At 38.6% G+C, this 14,107-nt stretch overlaps 1 protein-coding gene across 1 annotated transcript; it reads right to left on the bottom strand.

Annotated features, from left to right (window-relative positions):
- Nucleotides 1-489: 489 nt before the first annotated feature.
- LOC131879202 (uncharacterized) lies at nt 490-13,285 on the bottom strand (the record flags this gene model as incomplete). Its single annotated transcript, XM_059225447.1, is given in 11 exon segments — nt 490-631; nt 695-784; nt 1,914-2,024; nt 9,379-9,536; nt 9,607-9,705; nt 9,979-10,102; nt 10,181-10,235; nt 10,317-10,420; nt 12,744-12,883; nt 12,963-13,052; nt 13,219-13,285. Coding segments are annotated over 11 exon segments (1,076 nt in total), but the record flags the coding sequence as incomplete, so codon positions are not given.
- Nucleotides 13,286-14,107: the final 822 nt, after the last annotated feature.

The raw sequence follows: 14,107 nt of genomic DNA, 5'->3' as shown, positions 1-14,107 counted from the left end.
TGGTCAAGAGACGAATTTAGTCGAAGAAAACCAGGAGAACCTGAAGTAAAATATGAAACCTAAAGTTCGAATTATTCTTGTTAATCAATATATCTTGATTTTGTGGGGTTTGGATTCACTCCATCCCCTATATATGTGAAAGGAAGTCCAATTCATTCAAAATCTTCCATTATCTTCTTAAGACATTGTGAATGTGTTTTTGTTCTTCCTCGTAGTTGCTCTTGCCAGTTACTCTTTCCGCTTTTCTTCAAAAAATACTTTCCCCCTTCTCTAACCCCTATTTTGTCAAAGGTTTTAACAAAGTCGAAAATAAATTACATTAACTGAATCTTTAGAACTTAATAATGGAATTTGATTTCGATTACTAATAGACGATGACTTCCTTTTTACGAAAATGTTTCTTGCATTGGCTAATCACTATTTTGAAATGTTTTTCTAGTATTCATCCTAAGATCATCTGAGTAATTGTTCTTGACATTACTTTATTCGTTTCCTTTGAGCATATTACACTAGTCATTCAAAAACAAATGAACAATAGTCGATTTAATGTTCGGGATAACCCCGATTAAGAACTTTGGCGGGGAGAAATCCAATTAGTTGCAAGGAATTTGAACGTACTCCAAGCACACTCCTAAAACGCAAAATAAATCCATTAACGGGGGTCAATGGGTGACACCACGAAGTTTATTCTCACCTCTACTAGGTTTTGTATTCGGATCGGCTGCGATTGATTTATCGGAGAACATATTTGTATAAATTCGTACAAGGAAAGGAGGCGTACAATCTGTAAAGAAACGGAAGTATTAATAAAAAAGAAACCAAGAAAATGCGAGAATTTGAGGGATTTTTTTCTAAATGTAGTTGCAAAACGATGATAGCGCTTGATAATAGCTTTTTTAGCTGCATCATCCTCATTTTCTCTTTCAAGGCGTTAACACGGTTTTAAAACTAGTTTCTTGGATGCATTCGTCTCTCCTCGTTTCATTTTGCGCTTCGCGTTACGGTGGTTGCCTTACCAAGTTTCTCGGGAAATATTCGAACACATTTGGGCTAGGATCCGACAAAACCAGACCTTCTTCTTGACAAAAAAGCTATATTCCTGCACGGACTAAGTTAAATAGGTCTAAGCGGCGTTGTTTCTTCGGGTTTTTTGAAATTTACTTTAATTTGTTACAAAACATGTCAAGGTGTTGTTACCGGAGTTGCTTGCGGAAACCAGTCACATCAAACATAAAAATGCATCCCAATGAGAATTTGGCAACAATATGGCAATAGAAATGACAAAAGAGTGAATACTGATTTACATATCATATTTACAAAAACATATCTTGAAGAAATAACAGCCCAACCCAAAACTTCCAAAGAGAAGACCCCGTAGTAGGGAACAAAAGTTATCATGCATACCTGTAAATCTACCAATAGTCCAATGACAAATTTGTCGCAATAAAGAAAGAAAAATTATCAAAATATTTGATTTACAAAAATAATTGATCGATTGATCAAGAATTATAGATTTAGTTACTTTCATGAACTACTTTTCTTACTCTGTTGCAGCGGCTTTTTCAATTTCAAGACACCAAAGTCACTCATCATCATCTTTAGATTAAAAGCAAGGTTTCTCTTAAAGATGGGGCTTTATGTGTTGAATTATTCAGAAAAATAAATTCAGAATATTTGTGCCGCCCCGTGATCTATAGTTCCATGGCGGATTGTGATGAAATGACATGCTTCTACAACAATTTGAATTGTCCCCTTCCCGAAAACGTTGAACAAAACTATCATTGATTTGGTATCAATTTCTTAACTCTGTCTTTGAGAAGTTTGAGATTAATGTCGTCCTGAACAAAGGCAGTCGAAAGAATAGTAATGCCCGTCAGCAAGACAACAAATTGATTTTTTGTACACGAACTTACCGCAAATAGGAACATGCAGTTTTCCCTCTGTGAAATCGTTTAGTTTATCGCCGCAATATTTTGAATAAAGCATAGCAGGTGTTCCAGATTGTCGGCATGCAGAGGAAGATCCTGTAAATAAGTTATAGATGTTTTTAGTTCGTTGTTTTGAAAGTGTATTCAATGGAAGATCTCCGAATTTTTAAATGTTGGAGCCTCGTTTGCAATGGGATAGTATTTTACAATTTTTTTTATGAAAGTCAAAGTCTTAGTTAGAAAGCTTGAGAATTTCAAATTTGTATAATGAAGTATTGACAGTTGCTGTGCTCCGGAAAGTGGTCGGATAAACTGTACATACAGTTTGTATGGCTCAAATTAATATTGTTAATTTGGTTATTGCGCATTTCCGGAGGTGCAAATTTCTGAAGAGTAACATGTATCTCTTGCATCATCAAATAGCCAAGGAAGGTAAGAAACCTTGCCAAGTGCTAGATAGATACTTAAGGAGGCGAATTATGATTAATAAGATTACAAAAAAAAGTCAAGAAATAGCAAACAAAAAGAAAGGGCAAGGAAGTTAATGAAAATTTTAAAAATTTGTTCAAAACGAGCCTGACCCACATTAATCCTTTTGGACTAATTGTTCTCCTATTTGTTCCCAAAGAACGAGAGTTCATTGGGAATTTTTGCCTTAAATGTTCCAACAACAGAAATACTTATTCTATTGAATGTAATTTTGAATGCTGCAGTCTGTTAGAAGGACTGACAGGGTATTCAATTTTACGATGAATTGAGGAGTCTCTCAGTCTCTCACGGGCTTTTCTAACCGCTACAGGGATTGTTATCCCCACTAGTATTAAAATGAAAGGTTATAATTTGACTATTTGTTATCTTTCAATCTTAATATGATATTTTTCTAACAACGAATTTGAGTTGGCAGACCGAGCTAGTCCTTGAATGTAGGGTTGATCTGAAATGCTATCTAAAAATTTGTCCAAGTCTGACTTGAAAGATGCTACCGGATCAGCAAGGCCTACGTATTCCCTACGAATATTAGAGGGAAGCAAATTAAACAATGAAGGAGCCCGAGAAAGAAGAGATGTGAAATTCATTGTTCGAACTAGCCTGGATTCTCGAGGGCTTGAAGGTGCTCTCAAAATGCACATTAAGCCTCGACGGTCACTAGAATTGACCCTAAATCCTGGACTGGGACAAAGCTCATGAATGCTTTTGACGACGTACAGGACCAGATACCTTTCGTACCTTCTCTTAACACTGTTCAGTCCCAACTGTTTAAGTCTCTCCCAATACGAGAGCTCTCTCAATCCTGTGATGTTCCTAGTGAAACATCTTTGGACTTCTTCGACCTTTTGCAAACCTGCTCAACTCATTGGAGCCCAAATGGGTGATGCATATTCAAGATGCGGGGTGATAGGGATGTGGTGTGTGATAAAGAAATTATAGCGCGTTTAAGCGTCTCAGTTCAGGTATTGTCAATTGATGCAATGCCTTTGAGGCTTCGGACGAGAAAGAGAGGCCCACCTCATCGGAACCAGACCACAAAGCCTTCCTCTAGTTTGGCTTCAGGTGGAAGCAGGATCGCGGATGCCAGTGCAAAAAAACAGTGGTTAGTGGAGCATGAGGTGTAATAAGAGCTAGTGATTGACTTCGACAAACGGTGCACCCATTGCTTTACCGAGTCTTTTTCTGAGAGGTTCATTTGAGAATTTCCCTTTAAATTATGATCATTCCACGTTTTTGGAAAGAGGAAGTGTGGCAAGTTTTGGAACCAAGATTGTCGGTGAAATGGTAGGATGAAAAACTCCCCTGCTCGCTTGGGTTTGCTTTGAATAAATTCACGACAGGTGGAACATGACTTTTCATACATTTTGCCATATACTTGAGTTGATGAACTCTTACTGAGTCATTAATCTTTAAAATGTTCAATCGCTTAAAGATCTCACTTGTATGGGCTTTTCGTTTTGCGCCTACTACCCAACGAACGGCACTTTTTTGCAACGAGACTAATCCTTTCATGGCAGAGGAATGTCCAAAGTATTCGATACCATATTCTAGTCGCGACTTTATCAACGCATTGTATAAAATCTGCCTGATAGTAGTCGGAAGCGTGTTCGGGCTTGAAAGCAAGTGAAAAGGCTTCGTCGAATTGATTGACCTATTTCTAAAATTTGGGTCTTTCAACTGAGTTTGTCATCAATGTATAATCCTAAAAATTTTGTCGTTTTTTTCAGGGTGTCTCCACCCAACCTGATTGATACAATGTCCATTAATTATTATGTTCAGGTTATAAAAGGCGTTATTAGGACTAAACAAAATTAACTTTGTTTTGGCAAGGTTAATCGTCAACTTATTGATCTCAAACCAGTCTGCAATGCCGACTAGCCATTGACTAGTTTCGGTTTCCAATGTAGGCAAGTCAGTGCTAAAATGCTGAAGAGTCGTGTCATCGGCAAACATTGTCACTTTGAAGTTTGTTGCTAGCGGGAGGTCATTTATATAGATTAAAAACAGTAGTGGTCCTAGTATACTGCCTTGTGGCACTCCGCACGACACTTGGGCATATTCTGAAAATAGGCCTTCAATTTCTACTCGTTGAGCTCTGTTTGTTAGATAGTTTCTTACCCAACGCACTATATTTTGGCGGATCCATACTTGAGGAGTTTTGCTAATAAAATGTTATGATCGACTGTATCAAATGCTTTCTTTAAATCGATAAATACACCAACTGAGTACTTGAACTCGGAGTTAAGGGAAATGTTTTGCAGGAAATTATGTATGGCATGCATGGTCGAGTACTGTGGACGAAAGCCAAACTGCACTTCAGTAAGATGATGGTCGTTAAAAGGGTTAAAAAATTGTTGATAAACAACTTTCTCAAGAACTTTAGAAAGGGATGACAAAATGCTAATTGGACGATAGTTAGCCATATCACTAGGATCTCCTCCTTTGTACAAAGGGAAAACCTTGGCTGATTTCCATCTCGAGGGAATAAATCCGCTAATTAACGAAGACGTGATAACCCGAGCAAAAGGACCAGCAATTTCTTGTTTGATGCCTTTTAAAACCATATTGGATATGCCATCGATTCCGTTACTATGTTTTTTAGGTAACTTGTCGATAATTTTTAAAACTTCTAGTCGAGTAACTAACTTAAAATAATACGCTCTGGGGGTTGAAGATGAGGGTATGAAATGGCAACAATTTTCTGTGGCATGCTTAGGCAGATTGCGACTAAGGCTTGCTCCTACTTGGGAAAATTATTATTAAATAAATTTGCAATCTCTTGTTTTTCAGTCACCTCTTGATCATGTATTTTTAGCTTGCCTATCGTCTTACTCTTTTTGGGAGCGTATCCTAACAAACGTTTTGCCCCTTTCCAAGTTTTATTAGAATTTCCGACGTTCCCTTTAAAGTAATTTCGCCAATAATGCTCCTTGGCACGTTTAACAAGTTTGTTGTAAATGTTGGAGTATCTACTAAAATTACATTTGTTCTCTTTACTTGGAAATTTCTGGTACGTGGAAGCAACTTTTGCTTCTTTTTCCGAGACTTCAAAAGGCCATTTGTTATCCAGGGCTGTATTTTTTGAGTCGACTATATTGGTCGAGGGTTTTAGATGGACAAGAAACATGAAAGGCTTGCACAATTTTGGATATGAATTCTTCAAACGATTTTTCAGCGTCGTTTCGTGGTAAGTGCCATTGTATTCCGTGGAGGGCTTTCCGCAAGATTTGATGTTGTTTTTCCCTGTCATTTGCCGTAGGGGTGAATGAGCAGCAGGGCGTTCGATGCGTTTTTTACCAAGGTTAACAAAGAGACCAAGATGATCGCTAACATCACATAATAAAATGCCACATTTAGTACTGTAATTACTATTGGTAAAGATATTGTCGATCTGAGATGAAGTTGTTCATCGTTTATCTAGACGGTTTGTTAATCAATGGGACTAAATGGAAGCCTATCGTCAAATTGTTCAATTTCGTGCTTTTAGAGTTATCTTTCAAAAAATCTGTATTAAAATCGCCGCAAACATACAATGGTTTTTGTTGGCACATAGAGATGACTCGATCTAGTTCTCTAGTTGCATCATTAATATTGGAGTTAGGTGGAATATATACTGATAAAACAAAGTTCTCCGTAGATTCCATTCCGATAATTTCGCAATCAGGTGTTATTAGATTTAATTGGGGGCCTTTTGTATATGAAAGAGACTCATGTATTACAAAGCCAACCCGCCCTCTCGTTTTCCAATTCTAGTTTCAAAATCCAATTGATAATGATCAAATGACAAGTTAACTTTATCAACTTGCCACACCTCCTGCATTGCAACAATTTTTGGTTTTTGTGTTTCAAGGAGATCTCTTACTTTCGACTCGTTACCGACAATGGATCTTACGTTGATCGAAATCAGCCACTGCTCACCTATTTCCAACGCATCCACATAGCCAAGGTCGTCAAGAACAGATAGGTTTTCCTCGTCCACCATCATCCTGTTTCATTCAAGCATTTACTCCAGCAGCACGGCTTTCCAAATCCACCCATCTTTCGCCATGAAGCAACCAACACAGATAGAACCAAGAATAGAGTGAAAAGACAAACAACAGAAGAACATGAACGGGAAAGAGGAAAGGCTAGACAGCATTGAACAATACAAATAGGATTCATAACGCCGAGCTTTCAGATCTCGTAACCACGGTTTTAGGAGGAGCCTCCTTGTCCGTTCTTCCTTTCTTCTTTGTGATATTAGCATCCGTCGAAACTGGTGTGGTGGCTGATGATGGCGATTTTCTCTTTAAATGCGGAGAGAGGCTCTGATCATGATCACCTTCGGCGTTTAGGTTTGGAGTGGCACCAAGGAGGACGCTATCCATTATTCCTGTTGGGGGCTTATCTTGGTCCGCATTTTTGTTCGCAACATTCGAGGGCACCCCCAAAATTGACTGATGTTTCGCCTTATTCGAGGATTGAGGGTCCCCGTTCTCTTTGGTGCAATCCTCGAAGACAACAGAATCGTCCGATTCCGAGGTGGGTTCTTCTGCCTCTTTTTGCTCTTCTTCCATCTGAAGGACAGGGAGTTGGGTTGCTTCGACAAGTTTTTGGGCAGACGGGCAATTTGCCTTAATGTGACCTTCTTGTCGACAAGTGGAAACACTTCGGGATTTGATTCTCGGGTGTATATCCGGATCTTTTTTGAACCGATTGACACAAAGTCTGGAACGGCACCTAAATTTGATCCAATAGCCTCCGATGCCCATTTTGTTAATCCCCTCAAGCGGGGGTCTTGAAATTTTCCAAAATATTCCTTTTCTATTTCACCCAATGGCTTTGCGAAGGATGCTATAGCGATGAGCAACTCCTCATTAACGACCCATCCTGGGACGTTAAAAAAACCTCATGTAAGAGGCCGAATTGCCGCTCCGAATGGAACAGAGCCACTTCCTACCAGCCACTTCTCTTTGGTAGAATATCTTGTCTTCAAAACGAGACTTTATATTCAAGGGTCCGAGCTGTTTCAACTTTGATGGAGCGTTGAACACTACCCCCACCGAGTTGAACAAGGCCGATGATTTCGGATCGTTGCAATCTTAACTCATCGAAGAGGAAATCTGCGATGACCTTATCAGTTACTGGGGCACCTGGGTTTTCGTGACACTTGAAGTCCAATACCAAAGACAATAGGTCGTCCTTTGCTTTACGAGCTTCAACATCTTTGGCCAAGCTGCCACAGCTTACTATGCTCGCATAAGCACGAGTGTTCAATGATGATGGTGTTTTCATCTTTGGGGCCTTTCAGGCCCTAATGGGCTCTTTTCCGCACAAAGGTTAACACCCTCGAACCCAGAAATATTCACGATTCGAATGAGCTATCGTGAGTGGAGATTTCGTCCCGGTTTTTTAACTTGGAGATCTAAATCTCGGAGCACAAAAAATTAACGCTGTCAACTAGTTGATCAGCGATCGATCGAAAGACTGAGATGTCGATTTCGCAATGGGAATATACCTATCCAGACTACTCTACTACGCTACCCGGAAAATGAAAGTCCCTCGACAAAGAAAACCTTCGAGCAAGCTGCCTGGTTCAACTCACTTCCTGTGAATCTGAAAGCAGATAAGAACGAGCTTACAGAACAAGAAGGGGGCCTGTATCAGGACAGGACTGCTTACGATTGTTTTCTCTACATCTGTCTTTTTGTGCTCTATTTCAAGTGGAGGTATTTCTTCAACCTCTACACTAGGCAAACCAGACGGCCTCTCGACTTCTGGGTGAGTCCGTTGCTCACGCAGCACCCTGGTCTGATTGACCCTTGCACTTAAAGGTTCAAAGGTAAAGGATTTATTGGCTATGGATGGATCCTTCCCTTTCAAGATTAAGCCTAAGCATTGTCCTGCCTCTTTGCTGACTTTGAACTATTGCATCCGTCATGAATTAGAAGCATTTAGTTTGAATGTATTTATAAGTACAAGAATTTTTTTTTAAGGTGAGGTCATCTTTGGTGCATGCTATTAGCAATGGGATAAAAAGACCAAGAGATAAAAAGAATACTAAAAAGGCTATAGGGTATATCAAGTCGTCTTGAGACACAGGACAACAAGACAAAATAGCAATAAGCTACCTCATATCAAACTGAACATATAAATCTAGGATGGAGATAGTAAGCCAGAGATAAAAGACAGAGAAACACAAGTAATTAATAAACCTAACCTAGGTGCACACAAAACACGATGCTGATTCGAAACTTAATATTCTGCGTTACGGCATCAAAGAAAAACTCATAAAGCTAAACTTACGGTGCACGTAAATGAGCCATAAATTTATTAGGTTTTAAAGTAATCACGTCTTACCAAAGAGCCGTGAAAAACATACCATATTGTATGAATCAATAGCGATTCCCATTTATTCACCCACTGAAGGGAAGGCAAGGAATGCCCTTACTCTCTTTCCATTTGTTAATTCTGGACCCTAGAATCCCCGTCCCCCATCTTCCATTGGTTCATGATTTGTTGTATGCTTGAACTTTAAAGTTCTGTCAATCTTGGATATACAGATCATTTAGTGATTTTGCCAAATTACAACGTGTGCACAACAAGTATTCATGTTCTTTGTGAAGATGAGTGTAAAACGTTTTTGTAGACACCCATCAAAAAGTTTGGTAGACCGAGAATTTAAGAAAGACACCAACTAAGACAAAAGACTACAAAGACTGCAAATCAATGAGAGAGTACCACGGGGTTTCGTGAACGCATAGTTTGAAATGCGACTGGGTAAAATATTACCCAGTGTTTGAATAGAATAGCAGTAAGTTGTTCAGCAAAAATCCCTCGTTCAAGTCAGATGTCTTAGAGCGTATTCTAGCGTTTTTGCGTTTGTTTGTCCTAAATAAGAGGAATGTGAGAGGAGGTAGAGAAACATCTTCCTGTTCATTGATTTAATTGCTGAAAGCACAAGTAGTAAAAATGCTCGTACCTTCAATTCCAACGAAATCAACGCTCTCACAATCGGAGTCATGCTTGGCCATTTCCGGTTCTAATACGCCGAGGGTGAATCCTAAAGGAACATCATCGGGACACACCGTGTACTCGACGCAACAATATCCAAGCTCTTGACGAATACAAATGGCATACCTAAACGCAAATCAAAAGCAGTTGATCTAAATGATATTACCAACTAAAACTAAACAACTGTTGCACTTACTCCTGATTCGGTAGATGGGTCTCATCGGTGGGGGCGTAATTAAAGGTCTGAATTCGCCCGTCCAATTCCGTATGATATTGCAGACAACCATCAGGGGGCCTAGAAACGAAAATTCGTTCAAATTTAGTCATAATGATATTGGTTAATTTCAAGTTGATTAAAATACTTTTTGTCAGTTGTCAAGTTTTTTCGTTTACCCATTCTTTTGGCACAATTGCTCATATATTTGAGAAATGCCGCTTTCTGCTCATTTTTCATTGCAAATAATGTAGTGGCAATTGGCGGGATTTTTAATGACCCAAACAACATAAGAACTTGAGATTTGAGATTAAAGTAATGTTGCTGTTCAAAGGGATTGGATTTGGAACTTACGTTGATCTCGATCCACATTTGATCTGAGTGGCCTTGATTTCAAAAATTCTTGTGGAGGCAGTGCCCGTAAATGAGAAATCCAGTTTGGCATTTCCTGAGCATCCTTGGTCCATATCGACGTAGACTACAGTAGATGAGAGCAAGTTATAACTGTGAATATATTTCAAAAAGTGCCATGATTTACATTTGCTTATTTACTCACTGTGCTGACCAGAAATTTGTCCACAAATTTCCGGTATAGGTTCGTTGGAGCTGGACTATTATAAAAGATTAGATGAATTTGATAACGTTCTTGACTTTCCGACTAGTAAATTTGAAAAAATAGGACAGGAACTCACGGTGATTTTCAGAGTGTCCACGCACATACCACCCATAACTTCCTCATTGTCGGCCATTCCCAAGATGGAGAAGGTTAAAAAGTCCAATCTTAAATAACACACGTCTGAAATATAGGGAAAAAAGATACCATCAATATATCCCATCAAAACCAAGTGATAAGGGCCGGCCAAACTTGTAGACAAATATGGTCAATATTGACAGCAAATTTGCATAATAATTTAACCGAATTTGCACAAAAATTGCAAATAGGCTTTTCAAAACATAGGCACAAACACGTTCTGGGGCTGTAAGGGCAATTTTTGCCTTCTACATATATCAAGCAACACGTAGTTGAAAAGGAAAATTAAGTCGTAATATCTCCCACCACGGATTTGAACCTGCTATTTCTAGGGAGCAGATTCTAGTCTTGTCCTTGCTGCTCCCTACACTGATCAGCATCTTGCACATCCGTAATATTTCGTGAAAAAAAATCAATCTCAGTTCATTAGCAGAAAAACACATAGTGTCAGAGGGAGGAAATAAATTGCAGAATATTTGTTAAGAAAGTTTTCCAAGTTTCTTGACATTAATAGTAAGTCAATACTTCCAAATTAACATCCACCTCATGACTATTTATCCCATGCATCAAGAAAACACGTCATGATGTGTTCTGATTTTAAAGGAGAAGTTCATTACTCAGACAAAGCTGATTTTCAAGATTTGAAATAAAGTATCTTAAAAAGTTGCAATGATAAAAGAGTTATTGAAGATGGATGGAATTCATAAGCAAGGTGGTTGTACTATGTCTGCAATCTATTTCACATCTACGCATACTTTATGTCAAAAGGGTTTGAAAACAAATCAAGGATTTATTATTAATGTATGGAAAAGGACATTCATATTAGCATCAAAAACGAACAAATTCGAGGAATAAGTTTATCATTTGATCTAAATCAAGATTTGAAATTAATTTTGATTGCTAAGTCGCTACTAGCCGTGACTAGCTCTGTTGTACAATAACGACATGCTCGAGCCAAAACGTTGAGTGAGCCTCCTGTTCAAAAACGAGTCCAATGTTCCAATTGGACCGAACTCTGCACTTCTAGTGAATTATGATCAGGGCTTAAACCCTTTACCTACACCATTAGTTTTGCAGAAAAAGTAGGGATAAATTGCAAAAACAAAACTTTAAAAAAAAGGCGGAGAAACCATGCGGAGGTAACGGCTATAAACCTCGTTCTGTTATCGATACCGTTACCTATCGAGAAAAGTAATTCGTTACGCGTATCATATACTCAAAAATAAAGCTTACTTTTAACGGTGTTACTCAAACCCTGATTTTGGGCGAGCAACAATGGCTGAAGACTTTTTGGGTGCCATTATCAATATTGATACTCACGCTATTATTTTGTACGAAACAAACTACTTTATTTTCAGATTTCTTATGATATTGTATTACTATGGATGCTCTAGGCATAGATACGCGAGGTTGAGTAAACGTCATCAAATTCGACCGATCTGATTGGCTGCCAATTCTGAAAGAAACACGGCTTTGTTTGGAAACCTTATCAACAGGGAGTCAGTTGCTTCTAAAAAGAAGTCGCGCGTTTGCATAGCATAACAGGGCAAAGCTTTGAATGATTTATGACAAATTTGATCCACCATGGATTTAACCAACTCATTCCACGGGTTTTAAAGTGTGTTTTCTCATGACAATAGTATTTTGTGTTATTTCTCAATAAAATGTAGTTGACACATTGATATTTTCGTATATTACCAGTCTCGAGTTGGACTAAAGCACCTCAAAAAAGAAAGTACAACCGTGTTCAACAAAATTACATTGTAAAGTATAGAGGGACTTGTTTCTTGATAGACTCAGGAATCACTCATGTGAAAATGTTAATCTGAATAATCTAATGAAATATATAGCAATCTAATTTATGAAAAAATGGGTTCAGAAAGCATTTAGAAAGTAACAAAATAGTAGTCACAATCTAAAATGCCGTATCCATGAATCAGCTTGTCTTCAAATGAAATTTGGCAGTGTCCTTCAAGAAAATATTCAATGATCCTTGTCAAAATAGAACTTTTTCTTATACTGTGCATTAGTTCAAAATCTGTTTGGAAACTTTTTAGTTCTACTGATCGTTAATTTTTTAAGTGGAGCCATTTGTCAAACCTCGCACGTCTCTGAATCCAGGGTCGCTAGATTATTCAAGTAAGTTTCTTTGATTAAACTTGATTAGCAAAGGTTAGCAGCAAAAAATACACTGCAATTTTCTCCGGAAAAGGTTGTTGTATCCGGATCCTACAACTTCAGTTGGTTCCTCTGAACGAAGAAAAAAAAACTTTAAAAAAAATGGTGCTAAATTGGGGTTGCTCCTACTTCAACCAAATTTCGATAACAATATTCAGCTGTTGTTGGCCACTCCTCGACAGTAGCTTACCGCAAGAACATTTATTTATCGTGTAGCTCTGGCCACTGGATCCAGACAATCCTGACGGGAAATTATCATTGCGAAGGTAGGAACAATTCTGGGACGTTGATCCACCGGATGATAAATAAAACACACAACACACGCCGAATCTACAAGCAAAAATATAAGCGAGCATGTATATTCTTTCAATAAAAACGAAATAATATGACCAGAACACCGCCTTCTTACCCTGCGGCACAATTTCCAGATGGACTTCCGCCTCTCTGAGTACATTCATCAGAGGTGTAACACGTGCCATTTCGGTTTCCGTTGGTCCCACTAAAAGGATATATGAGAAATGACTACGAAAAAAAGCTTGATTACGATCACAATCCTTTAAAATTTGATTGCTTTATCATCATGATTGGTGGTCGTCCATAAACTTGCATTGTCGGAACGACTTTTTCCAGGTTCAAGTCTCTATTCTGGGTTTTAGATTGCTTACCTCCCGACTGAGCTTGAACTCGTGCAAGGTCCGTTATTAAAAGACACCACGTTGAAAAGGGAGAACACTAAAAGATAAAAAAATAACTATGAGATAAAAGAGAAACTTTGATTTGATCACATTTATCTTTTCTGAGGGGTCATAGCTATCATCCTTAGGTAGGTAACCTTTTGCTGGCAACTGCCACTTTTTTAGAATCCTTGTGTGCAAGCCCCTACAGGGATAGCGCCCTCGCACCCGAGGCCGCTGGGATGGGGACCCTTGCAACAGACAGGGCATGGTGTTAGTTTAAGTTAGGTTAGGTCAAGTTAAGTCAGGTTTTGTTATCTTTTGACGTCTTTGTCAAAACATCCAAAAAAACAGCCGCCAGCAAAACGTTAGCTAGGTAAGGACCATGGGTCATAGCTGGCAGGAACTTCTAGAATTATCGTGCGAACGATGCCTTAAGCATGAATTACACTAGCATTGATTTGAAAGGGCTTCTTAAATGCATATCGGGACACTTATGAATACAAGCTCTATTTCAGACATTTAAATTCCATGGTTTCAGCAAAATTATCTTTGAAGAGCATTATGTGGCCAAATCAGGAGTGTTAAAGACTGATCCCAGTCTTACAAGTTGATAAGCCGCTGAAACAAAAGCTGGATTCTTCGTTGATCAGCTTACCCCTCTCGTCTCACCAGAGAGACGACTGCCACACTGGTTCAAAATCCTTTTTGAAGTACAACAGAAATATCCCAACAAATCTTGTTAACTTTTAGCCATATGAGCGCTAAATTTGTGCCAGAATTCAATAAATCAATCATGTCAAAATTACTTCTTGTGGTTTTTGCAAGGAAGAAGACTGTTAAGATGGATTTGCGCATTTCTCTCAATACTTGAAAAGGT

Source organism: Tigriopus californicus, chromosome 4, assembly GCF_007210705.1.
Source record: "Tigriopus californicus strain San Diego chromosome 4, Tcal_SD_v2.1, whole genome shotgun sequence".
Lineage (NCBI taxonomy): Eukaryota > Metazoa > Arthropoda > Copepoda > Harpacticoida > Harpacticidae > Tigriopus > Tigriopus californicus.
The sequence above is the reverse complement of the archived record's forward strand: the minus strand, read 5'-3'. Positions and strand labels throughout refer to the sequence as shown.